The 21,587-nt window shown below is 45.8% G+C and overlaps 1 protein-coding gene across 3 annotated transcripts in view; it reads right to left on the bottom strand.

The window, feature by feature from the left end:
- Positions 1–10,675: 10,675 nt before the first annotated feature.
- NEO1 (neogenin 1) overlaps positions 10,676–21,587 on the bottom strand; it is a 252,543-nt gene continuing 241,631 nt past the window's right edge. For 2 of the 3 annotated variants that reach the window (XM_044918423.1, XM_044918422.1), the window contains 4 exons: positions 18,296–18,454; positions 14,051–14,314; positions 11,705–11,841; positions 10,676–11,506 (listed from right to left, as the gene is read on the bottom strand). In XM_044918423.1, coding sequence (XP_044774358.1) covers positions 11,423–11,506; positions 11,705–11,841; positions 14,051–14,314; positions 18,296–18,454 — 644 coding nt within the window. In that variant the 3' untranslated portion in view covers positions 10,676–11,422. The remainder of the gene's footprint in view (positions 11,507–11,704; positions 11,842–14,050; positions 14,315–18,295; positions 18,455–21,587) is intronic. The other variant, XM_044918424.1, reaches the window with a different exon arrangement.

Below are 21,587 nucleotides of genomic sequence, written 5' to 3'. Positions count from 1 at the left end.
GGCAGATGCTTAACAACTGAGCCACCCAGGCGCCCCTAGTCTAAAGCTTTCAAGATCTCTCCCTGTCGTGCATCCTGCACAGCAACACTCCCTTTCTGGATAAGCCACAGTTCGCTTACTCCTTCACCAGCTGTGGAACACGGGTTGTTTCCAGTTTCCAGTTATTCAGAATAAAGCTCCTATGAACATCCATGTTCAAGTCTTCATGTGGACATAGATTTTCATTTATCTTGAATAAATATCCAGGAGTGGGGGCACTTGGGTGTCTCAGGTAAGCACCTGACTCTCGATTTTAGCTCGGGTCATGATCTTGAGGTTGTGACATCGAGCCCGGAGCCCAAGTTGGGTTTGCACTCAGCTTGGAATCTGCTTGTCCCTCTCCTTTCCTCTCTGCCCCTCCCACTACTCACCCCCCCTTCAAATAAATAAGAAAATCTTTAAAAAAATATATCGAGGAGTGGCACTGTTAGGTCATATGGTAAGTATATGGTTATAACTTTATAAGAAACTGCTAGATTATTTTTTGAGCTGGAATACTGTTTGCTTTCCCATCCACCAGCAGTTTTATGAGAGTACTGGTGACTGCACGTCCTTGCAACACTTGATATTGTCGGTCTTTTATTTTTACCATCAAGAGGGTGTGTAATGCTAACTCCTGGTTTTAATCTGCATTTCCATAATGACTCAAGATGCTGAGCATCTTTTCAGGTGTTTATTTGCTATCCATATGTGTACTTTGGTCAAGTAACCATTCCAATTTTTACCCATTGGTTTTTGTTGGGTCATTTGTTTTCTTAGTATTGAATTATAAATAATATATTCAGAATACAAGCCCTTTATAATATATATGTTTTGTAAATATTTTCTCCCAGTTTATGGCTTACCTTTTCATTTTCTTAATCATGTCTTTCAAATGGTAAACATTTTTTTAAGCTTTATTTATTTATTTTAGAGAGAGAGAGAGAGAGCATGAGCAGGAGGGGCAGAGGGAGAGGGGGAGAGAGAATCCATGCCCAGCATGAGCCTGAAGTGGGGTTCGATCTCACCACCCAGAGATCATGACCTGAACTGAAACCAAGAGTCAGGCATTTAACTGACTGAGCTACCCAAGTGCCCCAAGCGGTAAACATTTTCAGTTTTGATGATGCTCAACTTACTAAATTTTTCTTGTATGATTTGTGACTTTGGACAAGGGAATTAAAAGGGTACATTAGAAAATATTTACTTAACATAAAAGAAGGTAGGAACAGAGGGCGCCTGGGTGGCTCAGTCGGTTGAGCGACTGCCTTCGGCTCAGGTCATGATCCCAGGGTCCTGGGATCGAGTCTCACATCGGGCTCCCTGCTCTGCGGGGAGCCTGCTTCTCCCTCTCCCACTCCCCCTGCTTGTGTTCCCTCTCTCGCTGTGTCTCTCTCTGTCAAATAAATAAATAAAATCTTTAAAAAAAAAAAAAAAAGAAGGTAGGAACAGAGTAATAAAGGGACCAAAACAAACAAACAAACAAAAAACCCATAGAAAACAATCAGCAAAATGCCAGATATAAATCCTACCTTATCAGCGCTTATATAAATATAAATAGTCGGGCGCCTGGGTGGCTCAGTTGGTTAAGCGACTGCCTTCGGCTCAGGTCATGATCCTGGAGTCCCGGGATCGAGTCCCGCATCGGACTCCCTGCTCGGCGGGGAGTCTGCTTCTCCCTCTGATCTTCCCCCTCTCATGCTCTCTGTCTCCCATTCTCTCTCTCAGATAAATAAATAAAAAATTAAAAAAAAAAATTAAAAAAAAAAAATATATAAATAGTAAATATTCAAATTAAAAAGCAGAAATTGGCAGAATGAAAAATAAAACTATATAATTTTGATAGATATGTATTAATACATAATCTAATCAAAATGTATACTCTAAGTGCATTAATTAATATGTATTAATATATTTATGTTAGTACAATACTATTTGTGATATATTATTTAATATATTAAATATATATTACATATATATATAAAATTCAACCCTATGCTGTCTATGAGAGACACATCTCATATCCAAAGACACAAATAAGTTGAAAAGATGTGAACAGATACATCATACAAATTTTAGCCAAAAGGGAGCTGGAGTGGCTATACTATCAAAGTATATTTTAGGACAAAATCGGTACTAAAGACAAGGAATGTTTTAAAATGATAAAAGTGTCAATCTACCAAGAAGATTTAACAATTAAAAACACATATACACCTAACAACAGAGCCCCAAAATCCATGAAGCAAACCTGACATAATGGAAGGGAGAAATAGATAACTCAACAACAATAGCTGTAGACTTCAATACCCCACTTGCAATAATGGATAAAACGACTGGATAGACAATCAGGAAGGACATAAAAAATTTGAACAACAATATAAACCAACGATCTAACAGGCATCTAGAACACCCCACCTAACAACAGCAAAATACATATTTTTCTCAAGTGCCCATGGAACATTCTTCAGGATAAGACCATGCGTTAGCCAGAAAACAAGCCTCAATAAATTTTAAAAGAATTGAAATCATACCAAGTATGTTCTCTGACGACCATATAGTGAAATTAGAAATTGATAATAGAAGGAACTTTACAAAATTTACAACTATATGAAAATTAAACAACAGACTTCTAAAGAACAAAAGGGTCAAAGGAGAAATCACAGGGAATATTAGAAAGTGAACTGAGATGAATGGAAACAAAAACACAACATACCAAAACTTACGGGGTGCAGCAAAAGCAGTGCTCAGAGGGAAATTTATAGCAAATAAGGTACTATAGTTTAAAAAAGACCTTAAATCAATAACCTCAACATTCACCTTAGGAAATTTGGAAAAGAAAAGCAAACTAAACAAATCAAGTAGAAGGAAGGAAATAATAAAGATTAGAGCAGAAATATAGAAAATGATGCAGAAAATCAGCAAAACCAAAAGTTGCTTCTTTGAAAAGATCAACAAAATTGACAAATTTTGACAGTTTGACAACGGACCATGTTGGAGACTATAAGGCAATTGAGTCCAGTTCCAAAAATGAGATAATAGTTACATACACACTCTCTTTGCAAAATGTACATGCTTTGTATAAAGAGAATATATAGAGAGTATTAACGTGCTGTTGACACTCTCAGCAGAGAGAGTATATTTCCCCCTGGTAATTATGACTCTGGGATAGAATTGCCATTTTGGAACGTCCCAAGTAACAATTTTTTTTTTTAAATTTCTGTGAACAAACTTGAGTTGTAATTTCTTTGATCTCACAATCAATAACTTTAACAAAGATCTGACTGAGTTTTTCAAGGGAAGTTTTCATATGCAAATGTTACAATTTTACCTCATTTGGGGCATCAAACTAACTGTTAATTCTGTACCAAAGAAAATGAACTTACAACTTGCATTTTTAAAAAAAAATCTGGGCTGGGGTGCCTGGGTGGCTCAGTCAGTTAAGCGGCTGCCTTCGGCTCAGGTCATGATCCCAGGGTCCTGGGATCGAGCCCCGCATCGGCCTCCCTGCTCAGCAGAGAGCCTGCTTCTCCCCTTCCCCTCTGCCTGCCACTCTGCCTACTTGTGCTCTCTATCTCTCTGTCAAATAAATAAATTAAAAAAAAAATCTGGGCTGCCAAATAAACAAACAAACAGACAAAGAAGAGAGCAAGAGAGAGGATGAGAGAGAAGACTCAAAATACTAACAGGAAGGAAAGAGGGGCTATTACTACTGACTTATAAGAAAAAGAAAGGAACCAACGCGTACACTGTGGACAACCGTATGCCAACAAATTAGATAATCCCAAGAAATGGGGCAAATTCTTAGAAACGCACAAACTACCAAAAGTGAATCAAGAAGAGAGAGAATCTGAATAGATCTATAACAAGTAGAGATTAAGTTAGTAATAAAACTTCCCATAAAAAAACAGTCCAGGACCAGATGGCCTCACTGGAGAATTCTACCAAATGTTTACGAAACAATTAACACCAATCCTTCAAAGTAGAAGAGGAGGGAACACTTCCCTTACTCTATGAGGCCAGTATTACACTGACAAGTGAAATCAGATTTTTAAAAAATGTGAGAAAGAATCCCTACATACCTATATCCCTTATGAATATAGACACAAAAGTCTTCAATGAATTCTCAAGGGAGTTGACAATTTTTACTTATTTTTTAAATACAGCAGTGCCAGTCAGGTACCTGACAGGTTTCTCCTGGGCACCTCCAGCCTGGAACCTTCCCTGTCAGCTCTGGCTATGGGCCGGGTCAGCCGGCTCCCTCCAGCCTCTTCCACCTTCCAGGTTCCTGGTGTTAGGATTTCCTTAGGGCAGGAGGCACCAGTGTCCCTTTTCATTTACCACTTGGGGTCAGTTTGTTGGTCCTCTGTGAGGGAAATCCTTTACTTTCTTTTGAGCGAATCATTTCAAAGCACCCCTGTTGTAATTTAGCCAGTATCTGAATTTTCCCTGCTCTGCAGATCTAGGGCAAGCAGTGTTGGAAGAAACTCTGGTTCCTTTCTCTCGTGAATTCCCCACCACCCTCAGTGTTGACTGACTGTGATCCCCACATGCTGCAGTCAGGGTTGGACATTCCTTCCTTGCTTTACCAGATCATCACTCTGTTGGGTCTCAGCACTTGTGCTGGATGGTAATTTGTCTGTTAAATGTCTGTGTTCCCCTCTAGACTGTGAACACGTTAACAGAGACTGTCTTACTCATTTTGCAGCCTCGGTGCCTGGCACAAGGTGGAGCCTTGTGGGTATTTGTGAAGCTGTGAATGATTCCCAGATCCTTGGGTGAGGAATACCCTTTTCTGACTGGCCCCAAATATCCCTCTTCTCACACCACCTGCCCATAGCTCCTTGGCTCCATCCAGTTCCAGCCAGTTTCCCTTCTGTGTGTTAGTCTAGAATGTTCATCAGCTGGTTCTCCTGCCATGTCCTAGGCAACTTTGTCTATGGGAGTTCGATCCATCATTTTATCTTCAACAGCAGATCTTTCTTCTTGTCCTCTTTCGGAAAGCTGCCCAGAATTCTCAGTAAGACCTGGGTTTTGAGTTTATGAAAGGAACCCGGCTTATTCTTAACTCACTAGGACTGACCCCCGCCCCCACCTGTGGTACCTGGCCAACCAAACCCAGCTTGATGGGGCCAAGAATCACCCTTGCAGTGTTCCAGGGATTCTGGGGAGGAGAGCACCAGCTCTGTGCATCCTCCATATCCTCTGTTGTGGCCTGCTGGGACTCCAGTGCTTAACCCAATGACAGCAGGCTGAACACAGTCCTAGAGGCCCCCGTTCCTCAGCAGGAACAGTGGCTGGAACTTGTTCTCTTCAAGGGATGTTGATGGCCACAGGAAGTGAGCAGCTTCCCAGCTCTGCAGTGGCTCCTCCCCACTCCAGATAGATGGCCTCATAGTAATTCCTACACTCAGCTCAGCCTTATCTCCTCTGCAAAACCTGGCTGAGTGTATGCTCCCTGGATGAGTTAGGATGTTGTCCAATCCCCCCAGCACTGGGCCATGGTAACTTCAAGTCCATCTTCCTCGGCTAAGTTCATTCAGTGAACACCTATAGTGTGCTAGGCACTGGGACAGAGAGTCCAAAAACTAGCATGATTGTTTTCCTTGAGGAGTTCACAGCGTATTGGAAAAGACAGAAATATGAATAAGAACAATCAGAGGAGTGGATGGTTGGGTTGGGTCCTTAAAGACAGATAGAAATGTACTAGACAGAGAAAGCCAGTCATGAGGGTGGTCGGTAGGGTGACAGTGTGAGGCAAAGGGAAAGGTCTAGAGGTCAGACATAATGGCTTAGGGTGTAAGTGCAAACTGCAAATAAATGTCAAGAGGCAAATGGGGCCCAGTTGGTCTCTTTTCCGCAGGGCAGGTGACAGGGAAGTGATTGCAGGGTGCTAAGCAGGGGAGAGAGGCCAGATCTGAGTTAGAAAAATCACCCTTGTAGTTGTGTGGAGGCTGGACTGCTGGTGAGGCAGAGGCCAGGGGGTCAGCAAGGAGTTTGCCCCACACACAACGAAGAGGAGCCATTTCGGGGGCCTCTTGAGAGAGAGCTGCAGGATTTGCTGAGCTGTGTGCTGTGGTGTTGAGGGGAGAGTTTAGAATGGCTCTCAGATTTCTCCTTCGGGAGAGCAGGTCCAGAGAAGGAGGTAGACCCATTAACGAGAGACAGGCCCGTAGCATATGTCCCTACGTCAGGCGGCGGGGCACGGCTCCAGAGCACTGGGATGGAGGGTGGGCAACCAAGACACCAGCAGAAGTCTGCCTGCCTATTAAAATCTGAATAAAGCTGACTGGCCTTCACATTCCTTGACCTGCACAAGGTCTCATGCCCTCCCCTCTGCCCCCTGGATTTCTGTGAATTCTCCGGTTTACATTCTTTTAGTCATTTCCGGCTCTGGGCCCCTGTTTCTGGTGAACCAATCCCATTTCTGGTCACCCTCACCAGATGCCAGATCTGTGGTCTGTCCATCCCCGCGTTGGTCGACCTGTCCCTTTCCTTGTTGGGGGGTAGCCAGACCTTGTGCACATGGCGGACGTTGTGCAAGATCTGGGGAGTCGGAGGGGGTTTGTTTCTAGTTGTGCAAGGAGCAGCCTTAAATCACCTCTCAGATCTTCCCATTTGAAAAAGTCCTTTGGGCACCTCAAGGGCCATTTCCCACTGGGGGACCTTCCCATCTCGCCCCTCACTCTCTCACTGTCTTGCTCATACCTGCTGCCAGCATCCCCCACCCCCATTATTTCAGGAAATTCTGAATTCCTCTTACTCTATAGTGCAGCAAGAGTGCCCTCTAACCCTTTCTCAGCTCAGCTCCAGGTCCATCTTTTCATTTCCAAAACCCATCAAGTTCCTCCTACTTGAGTAAAAGAGCATCTTGAGATGAACAGCATCCATTCTGCTTAGAGAGTAATTGCAGTTTTAAATAGCATTTTTTCAACATTATATATTTTAAAGATTATGAAAAATGTTATTCTTTTTCTTCAATTAGTCTCTCCCACCTCTTCTCCTAGCTCTCCTGGTGAACCTCCTCCTTCGGTAGCTGGAAACTCAAGGTGAAGAGTTGCACCTGCTGTCTGGGGCCCCTCTTGGCTCCCTGCTTCTTTCTCCCTGCCCACGCCCACTTCCCCATCTACTCGATGGAGTGTTCAGTGATGTTCTCTAGTCCCTCCTGATGATGCCACACCCCTGGTATGGGGAAGATGGCTGAGATTGGCAGGGGCGGATGGATTGGGGAAAGAGCCTTGTTCATAATGTTCGTCTAGAACCAATCTGGAGGACATCCTTGCCCTAGTTCCCAGCACCGAGTTGGTCACTGTGGCATCTGCAGCATTTCTTAGGACTGCCAGGCACACAGGTCTTTGTTACCATTCAAGTTCAGCCCAGGATACCAAAGGGCCATGGCTGCTGGAATGGGAGGGTCCTGGCACAGTAACGAGAGAGACCTATTAGGATGCCTCCAAAGGAGGGCTGGGGTGGGATTTGTGTGCAAACCTTCCAACATGCTCCGGGCCCTGAGCCCTCATGACTGTCTGTCCATCCATCCAGGAGACAAGTATCTGCTGTTGTCCGAAACTGCCCCGGCATTAGGCGTTTGGAGAGGAGGAATTAAAATGTCCCCACCAAGCCACAGTCCAGTGGGAAAAGACTCAAACTGATAAATCACTGTGAAACGTGCCAGGAGCTCCATCTGTGGATACAGAGGAGAGCGTGCCCTGGGGGCTGTTGGAACAGGCACGGTGGGTGGGTGGGGGTCCATGTGCAGTGTCTGTGATGCCTGTTTCACCGCTTTCTGTGGCTAGAACGCTGGGTGCCCCCGGTGCTGGGGGTCTCGGCCTGGAGAGCTCGGACTCCATCCTGAGGCCACTAACGGGAATGTTGCGAGCTGGGCTTCACGAGGTCCGCTCGGCAGCAGAGCAGACATCTGCTGGGGCTGAGCAGGCCGTCGGTAAGGACGCGGGGCTCCACGCCCCCCACCCGACTGCCAGTTCATGCAGCGGAGGGCCTGCGGCTGCTGTGCTCACCATATTCCAAGCCTAGACCCTCAGATACCATGAAAAATCTCACTGCGTTATGGACTGAATGTTTGTACCCCCAAATTCACATGTTGAAATCCTAATTCCCAGTGGGATGGTATTGGAAGGGGGGGCCTTTGGGAGGTGATTAGGTCACAAACATGGAGCCCCCGTGAATGGAATCAGTGCTCTTAGAAAAGAGCCCTCAGAGATCTCTCTGGCCATGTGAGGCCACAGCAAGGAGATGGCATCTCCGAACTGGGAGGCAGGTCCTCACCAGACGCCAGATCTGCTGCTACTTTGAGCTTGGACTTCCCAGCTTCCAGAACTGTGAGCAATCACTGTTTGCGGTCTGAGCCCCCCAGGCTATGGTATTTTTGTTACAGCAGCCCAAGCTAAGACACAGAGTGCAGGCGGACGGAAAGTGAGGCAGCCTGGCAAAGGCGGTGCTCGGGGTAGACCTGCTCCACACGTCACCCCCGGGAGAGACGGGCCCGGGAGTGGAAGGCCCAGTTCGGCACGACTGTCGGAAGATCGAACTGCGGCCAGGATGCTACCACATCAGGGACTTGGCCTACACACCTTCCAGGAGCGACTGCACTCCTCTGCCGGGGTCCCTTGGCTCTTTCCACCTTCCATTCCTCGGGCTGCTCAGTCCCTGCAAGGCAGCAATGGCGGGGTGGGGGACGGGGACAGGACTCATCTTCAGGGCTGGCGGACAACCCGGCCCCGGCCTGCTGTGTCCTGGCTCACCTGCCACACTGCCCTGGGGGCCCCTCAGAACTCCTGCCTTCAAGATTGTGTGGGGAACAGGGAGGTCATGTTGAGGCCGGGAACCAGGGACCCCAAAGCTCTTGTTTTCTTAAAGGAAAAAAACTCTTTGACCACACAGGAGTTTGATTGGATTAAAAAAGTGTATTGGATTTCCAATACTAAATAAAAACATGAAATTGTTTCTTTAAAAAGCCATAGAGTTTACAGCATCAACTACAGAAAAGGCCAAACAAGTGTGTACAGAAACTAGTCCCCAGCAGCCCCCCAGGCCCCCCTCCAGCAGACAACAAGGCAGCAGACACGTTTGTTCCAAATCCTCCTGGAGGAAGCTGCTGAGCAGCCACTCAACTAGGACGTTACAAGACACACAATGGTTTAATTTCAAAAATCACAGGAAAATGTAAGAAAATGTATTAAATTGTGAAAAGGTGCAATACAGAATAGCTTTCCTTTTTCTTAATTTTAAAAAATCCCCCAACTTTGAACAGTTATTTTATTTAAAAATAGGCGCCCCCCTCCCCGCCCCCGTTCTGCGGCAGTATCCAGGTGCCGAGGCCCTGAGGTAACGCCAAGTGTCAGGGTTCACGGGAGGGAGCGCCCCGAATACTGAGCACGTTTCTTTGGGCAAAAGGTAAGACAGCTTCTGGGGAATCTAGCCCTCCTGGTGTCCAGGGTGCTCTGAGTGCTCTCCTCAGGATCAGTTTAAGTGCACTGGTTTTCCAGAACCCCGCCTGGCACGATCCTCTGTGACCAGCTAGCATGGCAGCAGGACTTCCGGCATTGCACTTCTCATTGCCCCCCAAATAATAAATACAAAGAGTTCGTCTTCTACAACAGCAAATACGTGTGAAGACCTTGAGAGGGGAAATAACGAATGTACAAAGGCAAGTGGGGTGCCTGTGGGGCCAGGGCAGAGCCCAGGGCCCCCGGGCTGGTGGGCTGGGTACCCACCTGCGGTCTCAGCAGCTCACCTCTTCTGCCACAGAACCAAAGCCTGACGTGCCTTCTAACTGCCTTCCGCACTGTCTTCTGGGGAGTGGCGGGGAGCCGGGGAAGATGCTTGACGGTCAGTCCTGGATTTTGTTCCTATTTGCGGTATTTAAAAAACCCACCTCAGCTCTTTACCTTTTTAAGACAAAGAACGTAAGGGCTGTTTGCAAAGGCAAAGGGCCTCTCGGCATATTTCAGGAGCCCCCTGCTACTCCGTTCTTATCAGGGGCTTCGCTGAGCTGCTGGGATGGAGGAGGCGGCAGCCACCTCTGCTGTCCCTTTCTGCTGTCCCCATCCCCTGCTACCTCCAGAACAATGTTCGGAAAGAAGCGGAGAACCTCAGGGCTGCCGCAGCCTCTGCCCGCCTCGTCCTTGCGAATGCCTTCCCTACGGGGCTCTGGAACAGGGCAGAGAGAACCAGACTGGCTAAGGACAGGGACTAGAGAGAAGCAAGGAGTCCTGGGAGGAAACAAAGTTCCTTCCTTCACCTCCCGCGTCGCCCAGGGAACACACGGTAACAGCGGGAAAGGGCTCCATCTTGCCCCCTGATTCTCCAGGAACGGCTCGGGCTCTCGCCTGGGCACTGGCTCCTCATCATGGACGTCCTCACCAGGATGAGACCCAGACATCAGGGCAGCTAAGTCCTCGAACTCACCTATTGCACAGAAGAATTTTTTAACTAGATCCAAATGAAAGTCCAGTTGCAACTTAGTGACAATAGAGATGGACATGCCAGGACAGGACGAAAAAGAAGATGCTTCCGTTCTCTGCAGGCTTCTGGAAGAACGCACGATGACTGAAACATTCACAGACCTCCGCAGCCCCTCCACTTCCTATTCCCAACCTCCCAGCCCACCCCCACCCCAATACTTTGAAACTGCACAGAAAGCAACAAACAAGTCTTTTCAATGTTACATTTCATTCAAATAGATCTGTGATCTCACAGTGATGAGAGGAGAAAGTCAGGCCTTTAATAATTATAATAAAAAAATAATAAAAAAGCTTACAAACAGCAATGCAACATTTCCTCCCCCCTCAAAGTGGTGGATTAACAGCTGGTAGAGGATGCAATGACTCAGAATTCAAAAATAAAAACAAAAAAACAAGCCAACCCCTGGGACAACCCACACTGTCAATGACTTTCCATACAGAATTCAAACAAGTAGTCAAATGTCAACCACTTGTGGAGAACACCATGGACTCCCTTGGTTTTTGATAGTGTTTTCCTTTCGAAGGTAAAATAAAATAGGACACAAAATTGTACGTAAATGCCAATGTCTACACTCCATAAAGGCGATGCAGTCGCAGCACGAAGACACAGCCTGGCCACAAAGTGAAATGTAGCGTGCACTTCTTGCCTCTTCCCCGGACACAAAATCTTGGCCCATGGTGCCCAGTCCTGCAGGGTATCAGCAGGCAAAGGGAAGCCGCCTTGACATGGGCTTCTTCCAGGCCGACCAGGAGAAGGCAGGTGGCCGTGCCTGGAGCCGGCCCCACGCAGGGGCGCCGGCTAGTCGGCTCGCTCGCTCTGTGTTCTCAAGTGCTGTCCTCGCGTGCTCTGTACAATCCTTGCTTTCCAGGCTCTGTCCCAAGACTTCTAGACCCAGGTCTGCAGTCAGGTCCTGGGGAAGGTCTCATGCTGTCGTGATGGCATTTAGGTCCTTCATTAGTCCTTCCAGGTGGGCCATCTCTTTGGTCAGCTCATCTGGTTCGTAGCTCTAGGGGAAAGAGAAAGCACATAAGCCCTCAGCACCATTCCTGGCTCAGAGGAGATGCTCAGGTATGTCTGCTCAATGAACGAGCACATCTGCTTCACACTTCTGGGCCGGCACACAAGATCAGTGTGACCCGCACACTCGCAGGCTGTGGGACACACACCCAGACATCCTGGCTGGGCTGATGGCCCAGGAACTTACACTCTCAGAGTCTTCCAGCATCCTTGTGGTCTCCTGCACATCAGGGGCACTGGGCACCACCACTGGCATAGGAGGCCGGCTCCTTCCTAAAGTCCCAATGGAGGCCGTCTTCACCGAGTGAATGTGATGGTTCAGAGCTGCGGGGGAGAGGGCACCATTAGGTGTGCAGCCGAGCCTGCTCCCGCAGATCTCACGAAGGCAACTAAGGTCCAAATGCTGCTTCTGGGATGCACCCAGACCCAGTGCCCAGATCCTGCTCTGAAAAGGCAACGCACTAGATGGAAGGAGGGAGAAAGTGGGGCCTCTCAGAGGCCAAAGAAACTATTCCATTTGGCTTTAGAAAACTAGAAGGTCGGGCGCCTAGGTGACTCCGTCGTTAAGTGTCTGCCTTCGGCTCAGGTCATGATCCCAGGGTCCTGGGATTGAGCCCCACATCGGGCTCCCTGCTCCACGGGAAGCCTGCTTCTCCCTCTCCCACTCCCCCTGCTTGTGTTCCCTCTCTCGCTGTGTCTCTCTCTGTCAAATAAATAAATAAAAATCTAAAAAAAAAAGAAAACTAGAAGGTCAAAACTCTTTTCATAACAGTAAGATATTTTTGCCTCTGCGCTGATGTATACGTATAAAAGCAACAGTGGGTAAAACTGCTGGAGCCTCAGCATAAATTAAGGCAGTGGTAGCAAAATATAAAGTCATTCACGGACATGCCTTGCAATTAAAAAAAAAAAAAAAGCTAGTTTAACTTAAGATCATCCGTAACGAAGTAGTAAAAATTATTTTACGAAATCTCAACCTTGATTACACATCCTTTATTCTATGTGACAAAATGGAAAGTATGCATAAAGTACTTTGTATACTACAGGACGGTGGCTGGCTGAAGCTCAGGGCATCTGTGACAGCTTGAGTTACAAGCAGAACTGTGGTTTTTGTCATGAAACACCATTAGTCCAAAGAAAGACTGACAGTCAAACCAGTTATTCAGACTTGAGCATTTGGCAGACATTTTCTAGAAAGTAAATAAAGTAAGCCAGTCACTTCAAGAAAAACAATGGACGGTTTTTATTGCCAATGATAAAATTTAAGTTTCAAATGAAAATCAGAATGTTGAAAAACTTGCATCTGCCACCAAGAGCTTGAGACCCTCCCAATACTTACAGACTTTGGTGATATTAATAAATGTATTTTTAGATATTGTAAAATGAACTGTGTTAAGATTTGGAGGACCTGTATAACTTAATGAACCAGTATTTTCCAAATGACCAATGTGTGATGTCTGATATCATGCATTCAAAGTACAAGATGGATGGATTTTAATGGAATAGAGTACAAACAGTTCATGGATATGGTTACATTATGTTACCAACCTATAAGAAACTACAACTTCTTGTGTTTTGCTACAGTATCAAAAAAAGAATATCCAGTTCTCTGAAAAGGTTACAAAAATACTCTTCCTTTTTCCAACTTCATATCTGTGAGGTCAGGTTTTCTTCTTACACTTCAACCAAAATAATATATTGCAACAGACTGAATGCAAAAGCAGGTATGAGAATCCAGCTCCCTTCTATTAAGCCAGACATTACAGAGATTTGTAAAAATACAAGACAATGTCAGTTTTCTCTCTATATCTTTGTTTTGAAAAGTTATTTTTCATAAAAATATGCTATTTATCTTTACATGATAGATTTGCTATTTTTAAATGAGTTAATAAAATAGCTTAAAATTTTCTCCATTTTAATTTCTAATACACGAACTATTGGTAGATCTAGCCCATGTAAAGAAAAGCTCCTTCATGGTCTCAATAGCTTTTAAGAGTATAAAGGGGTCCTGAGACCAAAAAGCTTGAAAACCACTGACTTACCCTAAAACAGACCATCATAACAGATGGGGAGAAGTGGAAAAACATGCCTTTCAGGTTAGGGGACTTTGTTGGGCCATGTGAACTTGAGGAATAGACTTCTATCCCATCTGAAGGGCCCCTTACTTCCATGTCTTGTCCTCCCTGATCCTTCCCTAGCCTGTAGTAACCCTACAGAGGGAGGCATTTTTGGGAGGCTAAGTGGACTAGATCTGTTGCCCACACCCATAGTCACTGGATTTTACCACCAAGCATTCTGCACCCAAAACACGATTCAAAAAGTCAGCCCTCACTCCCCACCATATTATTCTCTGGTTCATATGCACTCCCCAAGGAGGGGAGCCCATATACTTCCTGAGCAGGGCAACGAATTCCAGCTATTCTAAACTGCTAGGATAAGCTTGGAAGATATTTGCTATTTTCAAAGAAGAGGTGACTTGTGCCACAAGCCAGAGCCAAAGGGTCCCACCAGTGGTGCTGCTGTCCTCACTCACCTTGCTGGGAGAGTAATGGTGTGCTTGGCAGCGCGGGGTCATAGGTGGGAGGGCCTGGGGGCGGGACTGCCGGCACAGCAAAGCTCTTCAATGGGTGGGAAGGGCGCACGTGGGCTGTAGGAAGACTCTGGCCTGAATCTTCCTCTTGGGAGCTGGCCAAGTAAGAGGAACTGGTAGCACCTTCAGGATCCTGGTGATCAGTACAGCATGTTTGAGACGAGGAGGCTGGCATGGTGTCAGTGCTGGGGGTATTTCGAACGGATTCTACAGCAGGAAAGTCTAAATGTTAGCATTTCTTCTACCATTAAACACACGCACATACCAGGGTTCTGGCTACTTCTAAGGGCCCCTGAAACCAGCTCAATAAGCACTCAGGATCAGTGCTAGTCCAAGGCAACATGGATTAGCACCACTGCCAAGGCTACGTAAGAGTGGGCTAATCTAAAGGAGTCCCAAACAACTTTGCCAACCAGCTGCTCTGCTGAAATGTTCTCGCCACACAGCTAAGTGGTCACAATTTTACAACGTTCTTGTGAGTATTTACTAGGGAGTACACATAAAGATTCCTGAGACTATTGTCTATTAAGATGTAAGCATAAAAGGAGATTAAAAACATCACTCATTGACTGATGGATGGTCTTAGAAACTGGCCTGTCATAGATAACATGTCCACTTGACAAGTACCAGATCTGCCCACGAGGCCTGGTGGTTACTACAGGGGAGGCAATGCCATGGGCCCTGCATGCCCTTGGGGGACTGTGTACAGCCTCAGCAGAACAATAGCCCCACAGCTCAAGGGAGACCTGGACAACCAAATAGTCCAGAGGTCTGAAAATAGCTTTAAGAGCATGCCATATGAAGGGTGTTTGGGTCCAGAGAAAAAAAATAGGGGAAGATCAGCCTGGAGAAGGGGATGACTAAGGAAGAACATGACAATCTCCAAATATGTGAGGAGGGGTTAGAGTTGTTCCAGAAGGCAGAATGGTGGGTCAGACAAAACACTGGGTTTGGAGTCAGATAAACCTGGACTATAATCCTGGCATACTAGCTGGGTGAACTTGGCAGTCACTGAATCTCTCTGAGTCTGTTTCTTCACCTACAAAACAGGGAGAACAACATAATTCAGTGAGGATTGAGAAGATGTATGAAATGTGCTGAACACAGGACCTGAATAATTGATAAGGTTCTTTTCCCTGTAAATTACTGAGTGCTTACTCTGAGCCAGCCACTATGCTATGTGCTTTATATTCATTAGCTCATTCTATGCTCATAGTAACTCAGAAGGCGCTGGGAGGTTAGGCAGCACTCAAGGACACAGTAAGAATGGCGAGGGCAGGAATCCGAATCGCTGCACCCTGACTCCTAAGCCCATGCTTGGAACTACCCCATTATACTGCCCTTCCATTTCCAATACCACCTGTCCCCTGACCCTGTGGGGGCAGAAGCAGCACCCAGACCCAGGGAGACCGTATGAGAAAGCCCTTTCAAACAGTGTGAGTTGGTGCAGACCAACATCCCTATCCTGAGGATGGGCCTGGAGACACCAGCTCAGCGCAAATAGGCTGCACCAGGTAGCCAGAAGGAGGGCCTCCCCTGACTCCTAGAGTCTTGCACTTCAAAAAGGAAAATAAACTCTTTTAAGTAGTAATGCATGAGCAGCCTGTAGAAATCCAACCTCTTTCCCTGCCTTTGTCACTGAGGTATCATTGAATCTATTCCCTTGGGCTCTCAGAAGACGAGTCACGCCAGTCATGAGTGCTAACCCCTTAGCTTAAAGACCTTGGGTCCCAGGGCTGAGGGACTCACACACCTTCCCCCAGGGTGGAAAGCCTGGCTGTGATAACCCTACCAGGCCTACGTCGCTTCTCACCCTCTCAAGAGGTGCACTGAGGACCTCGTGTCTTGTGTTTGCTTATGCCAGCCATAACCACAGCTGGGGAGCTGCTGGCCCTATTTCTGGGGCTTCTTCTCCCCAGCCCAGCTGCTGGGCTGGGGAGAAGCTGGTTAGGGAGCGTAGCAGGGGGTAGGAGAAGCAGACTCCAGCCTGGACCATGTCAGCCGGTATTGGCAGACGGGTTAGGTCAGCTCTGGGCACACAGGCCTGCCCTGCGGCCTCAGTGCCTGACTTTGATGTATTCGCTTCTGAGGGTCAAAGAGATGCGGGAAATGTAAAAAAGGAGAATAGGGCTGCCTACAGGAGTCAGAGCCCTGGCCTGCAGCCACACACCAGGGCCGCCTTGCCGTGTAACTGCAGAGAGTACCGGGCATGTTCTACGCCCAGCAACGGGCGTGGTGCTGGCCCACAAGGAAAACTACGCTGTCATTAAAATTTCTGCTTTGCTCAGGGGCCTGCTTCCTGATGACTTACCTCTCAGGGTTTAAGACACACAAAGTTCACAGTGGCCGAGGGCCTGGACAAGTAGAAAGTGCTCTTCCTAAGTCAAGTGGCGGCTCTCAAGAGCAGGGACTGCCCTGGCCAAGTCCCAGTCATGCTTAGCCCACATGTTCAGCAGCACTGAGCTCCAGAAACCCAGGAAAATACAACAGTGAGAGAATTTGGGTCATCAAGAATTTAGATACTTGCTCTAAGTTTCCAATCTGTCTTCAGTGACTTTCCCTGCCGTTAGTTTACCTTCTTTATCCCCTCTGGTCATTAAAGTGACGAACCCTGTAGTGATACAAATCATGACTTTTCCCTCTCTTCATTGTCTGCCCAAGTCCACAGAGAAAGGACCTTTTAGCAGCACTGGACCACTTGGATCAGGGCTGGGTGGGGGCTGCTCTGCTCCTTGCCAACCTTCAACACCCTCCTGGTCTGAGAGGAAGGAGGAGGGGGCTAATCTGACTAGGAAGAGCCTGCCATGCACTCGGGCAGGCCCACATCCTAGTGGGTGGGATTCTTCTGCCTTAAAAACAGGGAAACAGAGTCAGGACACCAAAACTGCTTTCTAAGAGCAGATGTGGAACGCTGCTTTCTGGTCCCTGTTCTATCTGAGACTAGGTCTGCAAAGCAGAGTTTGGTTCTCCAGACAGCTGTCAGTAGACTGTCTTTCCCTAAGGCAGGGGGCCCCAAACCTGGATCTGGAGGGAGAGAGCAGGTAGGTCCATTTTGGACATAAGTTTAAGTGGCTTTCTCCAAACCAAGTAAAGGTTTGGGAGAGGTAACTTTGGGAGTTAGCAGGCATCCCTTAATAAAGTTTTGATCTTCATTTGATGTTTTGGGTATGTTTCAAATTGATCAAAACTTAGAGAGGGGGAATGTTATTAGCAACCCAAACTTTTAGCATGAGGTTTTGAGGTGCTTTTGAAATGGAATTCACTTGAAATTTCCTTATTTTCCAGAATGAGCAAAATTTAATTCTACTAGTAATGTCATAACTATTAACAGACACGTTTCGAATGATGGAGAAAGAACGTATTGTACATGTGAGAAGTTACTAGATTTGCACCTAACACTGAGAAGATGGAAGTTAATTTTCATTTAATGAGGAATAACAGTATTTGTTCCATTTACTGTCTCCTCACCTTCATTATCTCCTCCTTAAAACTGTTTTGATAATGCTATTTCTTAAGATTTCCAAACTGGTACATGTTTGCCTGGCAATGTATTTCTTTAAATGAACTGCAGATTTTTAGGCTCACTTCCAATCTGTTTTTTAGAAATGATTCATGACTGTGCAGCCCCTTCTAACGTCAATAATCCTCCAGGCAACGTGAGGTTTACAATGTACACAGAATTCAATGTGGCCACTGGCCCTGCTGCCCCTGGATGCATCTCTTACTTCGGGCCACAGCAGAAGTATGTGTAAGATCTAATATGAGAATTATCTTACAGCTGCCCTACAGACCCTCCCAGCCACAGAGTAACTGCGAGGCGGAGGCCAAAGTCTAGTGTCTGAAAATCATCCCAAATGAGTTTTCTGTTCAGATTAGAAGATTAAGAAACAAACAAACTGAAAATAAGGCTGAATCAAGATGCAACTTGATGAAACAAGACATGGTTATGTGATTAGAGTTATTGTGCTTTTACTAAAAGGACACCTTGCACCGAGCACTTATCAACTTTGGGAGAAAAAAATGGGGGGTGAATTTTACAGAAATCAATTTGAGTCATTAACAGAAATGTTATGATACATAAACAACACAGAAAAATTTCAAATCCTTCTAAGCAGGGCAAGTCCTTCCCATTTCAGCTTGCCAACTCTTGGAATGCTTTCCACCTGGGGCTCGAGCCTCATCTCTCACCTGTGGAATTGGCCCTGTCTGAAAGGGACAGGGATGTGCCAACGGGCCACGGGCTGCCCGGGTGGTAGAGATGACTGCGAGCTGGAGAAGCGAGGCTGCTGGAGTGGAAATGATGGTGAGGGTTATCGAGGGGATGGATGGGATGGGCACTAATCACAGCTGTGGATGAACACAAGACAGAGAAGTGCTTAACATGCTTGCACGGACATACACAAGTCACAGTTCAAGAGCAAAGCCCCCCCGCCCCTCCCATGCAGCACGACCATTCCCTTGGCTTCTGGGTGGCTGCTGGCTGCATGGGAACTAGTAGCCATGGATTTCACATTCATTTTTTCAAATCAACACGCTCCTATGCATGTAGCTCTCTCTCTCTCTCTATATATATAGATACACACACACACAGAAAAAACCTCTGAGGAATATGCACTGAAATGTTAATGGCATTATCTTGTGGGGAGGCATGGTCAGGAGTTAAAAAAAAAAACTTCTTCTGGTGTATCTGTATTTCCCAATAAACATGGATTACACGAGTTATTAAAAATATCTATTTGAGTATGTCACAAAATATAAATCCATAAGCAAACAAATGATGGTTTAGGTTTCCTTCATTTTTTCTCCTGCTAAAAAAATATTTCTCCTGCCTTAAAAACAGTATATTCAAGTATATTCCTAATATGTTGTTTTTTCTTATTGTTGAATGAGGCATGCAATATTTAAGCTGAATGGATGAGTAGCTGTTTAATCAGTTTTTCACATCTTAAAAGGGACACAAACAGACTGAACTCCTGTCCAGTAGGAAAAGCATGAAACACAGGCCTATGGCACCATCTCTTACTGCTTCTAGTCTGGGAGCTCAGCCACATCCATTCACATTTTAAAATATAAATGGATCTTTCCTAATTGCCTCCTTCCTTCCCACAATGGCTAAGGAATTACATTTGCTGCATTTTGTTAACGAATCCAAATTTCCACACAGATATTTCATATACAACTTTCTAAGAAGACAAAACACTTCTTTAATGAGGCTTCATTATCAATCCGAGAGATGCAAACAAACAAAATCAGAAGCCCAGTTGGGGAATAAGCTTCTCTTAGGTACTCCCTTAGAGTAGTTCTAGAAACAGAATGTTCAAGACCAACATGGACAGCTCTAAACCCATCAAAGAGGCAAAGAGGTGGGGCTGACTAGGAACACAGGGGACCCTTTTTTTTCCCTCTAAGCAAAGGCATCACACACTGTGATAAAACTTCATAGCCTTTGGAGTCTATTAAATGTCTCTGTTACCAAGGATCTCCCTAGATGTCTGTGGGGCCTGGTGAAGAAAAATCCTAAGACGCTTTTATTCTCCAGTTATTTCCTGCCCTGGCCACTTGTCAGACAGGCAGGTGGCACAACCAACCAAGGGCCCTGGAGCATCCTGCCCCTTCCCTCCTTCAGGCCTGGGGAACAAAACAGGGGCTTTCCCTGCACTCAGAGACCAGAAGGCTCAGGTGGCCCTTTGGAATGAAACACAACTTGGAAAAGTTGGCAGAGGAGGTTCAGGGCAGTCTGGGAGTCAGCATCTCCTTTAAGGGAAGAAAGGTGGTCTTCTGAAGCGGGGAGCTTCAGCATCAGTATTTTCTAGAATTAAGACCAGGGGGAACAGAAGAAGCCTCCTGACTTTTACCTAGGAAATACAACCTGAAAAGCATTCTAGGTATGCAGGACTCCAGCACAGAAAAATAAAACTGACTTTCTCTTTTTAAAGGCATTTCTAGTCTTTCCAAATTGGGTAAATAAAAAAGAAGACAATGTGAAAGCAGCTCCCTAGAATACGCTTGGCAGTCACTGGCTGTCAGCTGCCTGGGTCCTGGGCTTCTGAGCAAAGCCTTGTACAAGGCTGACTGAACCTCAGCCAATGCTGGCAAGTTCTTTCCCAGCAGTGCTCAGCTGCTGAAGGCCAGGCAGGTGGATAGTGGGACAGACTCCAGGGAACCCCCAGCTTGAGAAAAAGGACTGGAGCCACGTGTGGAAAAGGAGATCTCAAAACCTGAAGGTCACAAGTATATCGGAATACCTGGTTTCAGATTCTTGAATTAAAGATTCCATTCACTTGCCCAACTATTGAGGCACAAATTAAATAATACTGTTTATTTATGTGTACTCCTTGCCCATCCCCCAAAAAAGAAAAAGAGAAAAAAAGAACTGATACCAACTGGTACAACATATCTTTTCTCCTTAACATTTAAAAATAAGCCAGTCCAGGTAAAAACTAAAATCTTACACAAAGCAAACAAGCAGTCAAGTTACCATCTTGCTATACATCAAACACAACTGGAATGGATTTACTCTTTTCAGACACTTATGTTTTTAGACCTGACCCCAGCCAGGACACCTCTTATCAGAGGAAAACCATGTTTTTCCCTGCATGCTTCTAAGGTCAGGCCTTTCTTTTTTCATCACGGTCCCTAGTGCAGAAATGACCTGCTAATTAATCAGCCCTTTCTCTTTCAAAGCTGACTTTTAGAATCTAGTGCCTACATATCTGTGCACAGTGAGTGTGACAGTGTGTGTGTATGCATTTACACACCTGGGTGTTTCACCTGTTTCCAAGTACAGGGGGTCAGGGTTCACTTCTTTGGGTGTAGTGTATCTGTGATTATTTAAATCTCTGCCACTTGTTGACAGAGAGGTGGCCGAGAGTTCTGAAATTGGACATCTTAAGAAACGAATAAAAAATTCAAAACCTCATTTAGGTTAAACTGAAAAGTGATCTAGTGGATGCTTTCAGGATTTGAATCTAGGTACCTGACAGTGTTAAGGCTTACTGGGCATCTGTTCAGCTTACAGCAAATACTTCTGGTACAGAACTGAAAAAACTTGCTATCAGTAGGCAGGTGGCTTTTTCACCGTAGGATGGCACAGGGGACTCTTCCCAAAAGCCCCACCGTGTTAGCCAGTCTGAACAGCTTCCCTACCTTGAAAACAGTGACAAGGGAGAAGACATAGTAATTTGAACAAAAGAATTGGTTTGCTTATTCATTGTTTTTTGGTTTTCAATCATGATATTTAACTTAGTTTGAATTTCAAATATTATTAAAGGAGGCCAGGTAACTTTTATGCCTATCAAAGTGAGGCATGGTCAAATAAGGTTGAAAAATTTTGTTTTAAAAACTCCGTTCTATAAACTTAAAAATCCTCTAAAATATAAAGTCCATTAATTAAAAAAATGACAGGTGCCCATCAACATTGAATGTGTTCAGGAAGTCTAAGGAACACTGTGATATCTGGCTATCCTCAGCTCCAGTTGGA

The sequence above is a fragment of the Neomonachus schauinslandi genome, chromosome 9, assembly GCF_002201575.2.
Source record: "Neomonachus schauinslandi chromosome 9, ASM220157v2, whole genome shotgun sequence".
NCBI lineage: Eukaryota > Metazoa > Chordata > Mammalia > Carnivora > Phocidae > Neomonachus > Neomonachus schauinslandi.
This window is presented reverse-complemented; position numbering and strand designations above follow the sequence as displayed.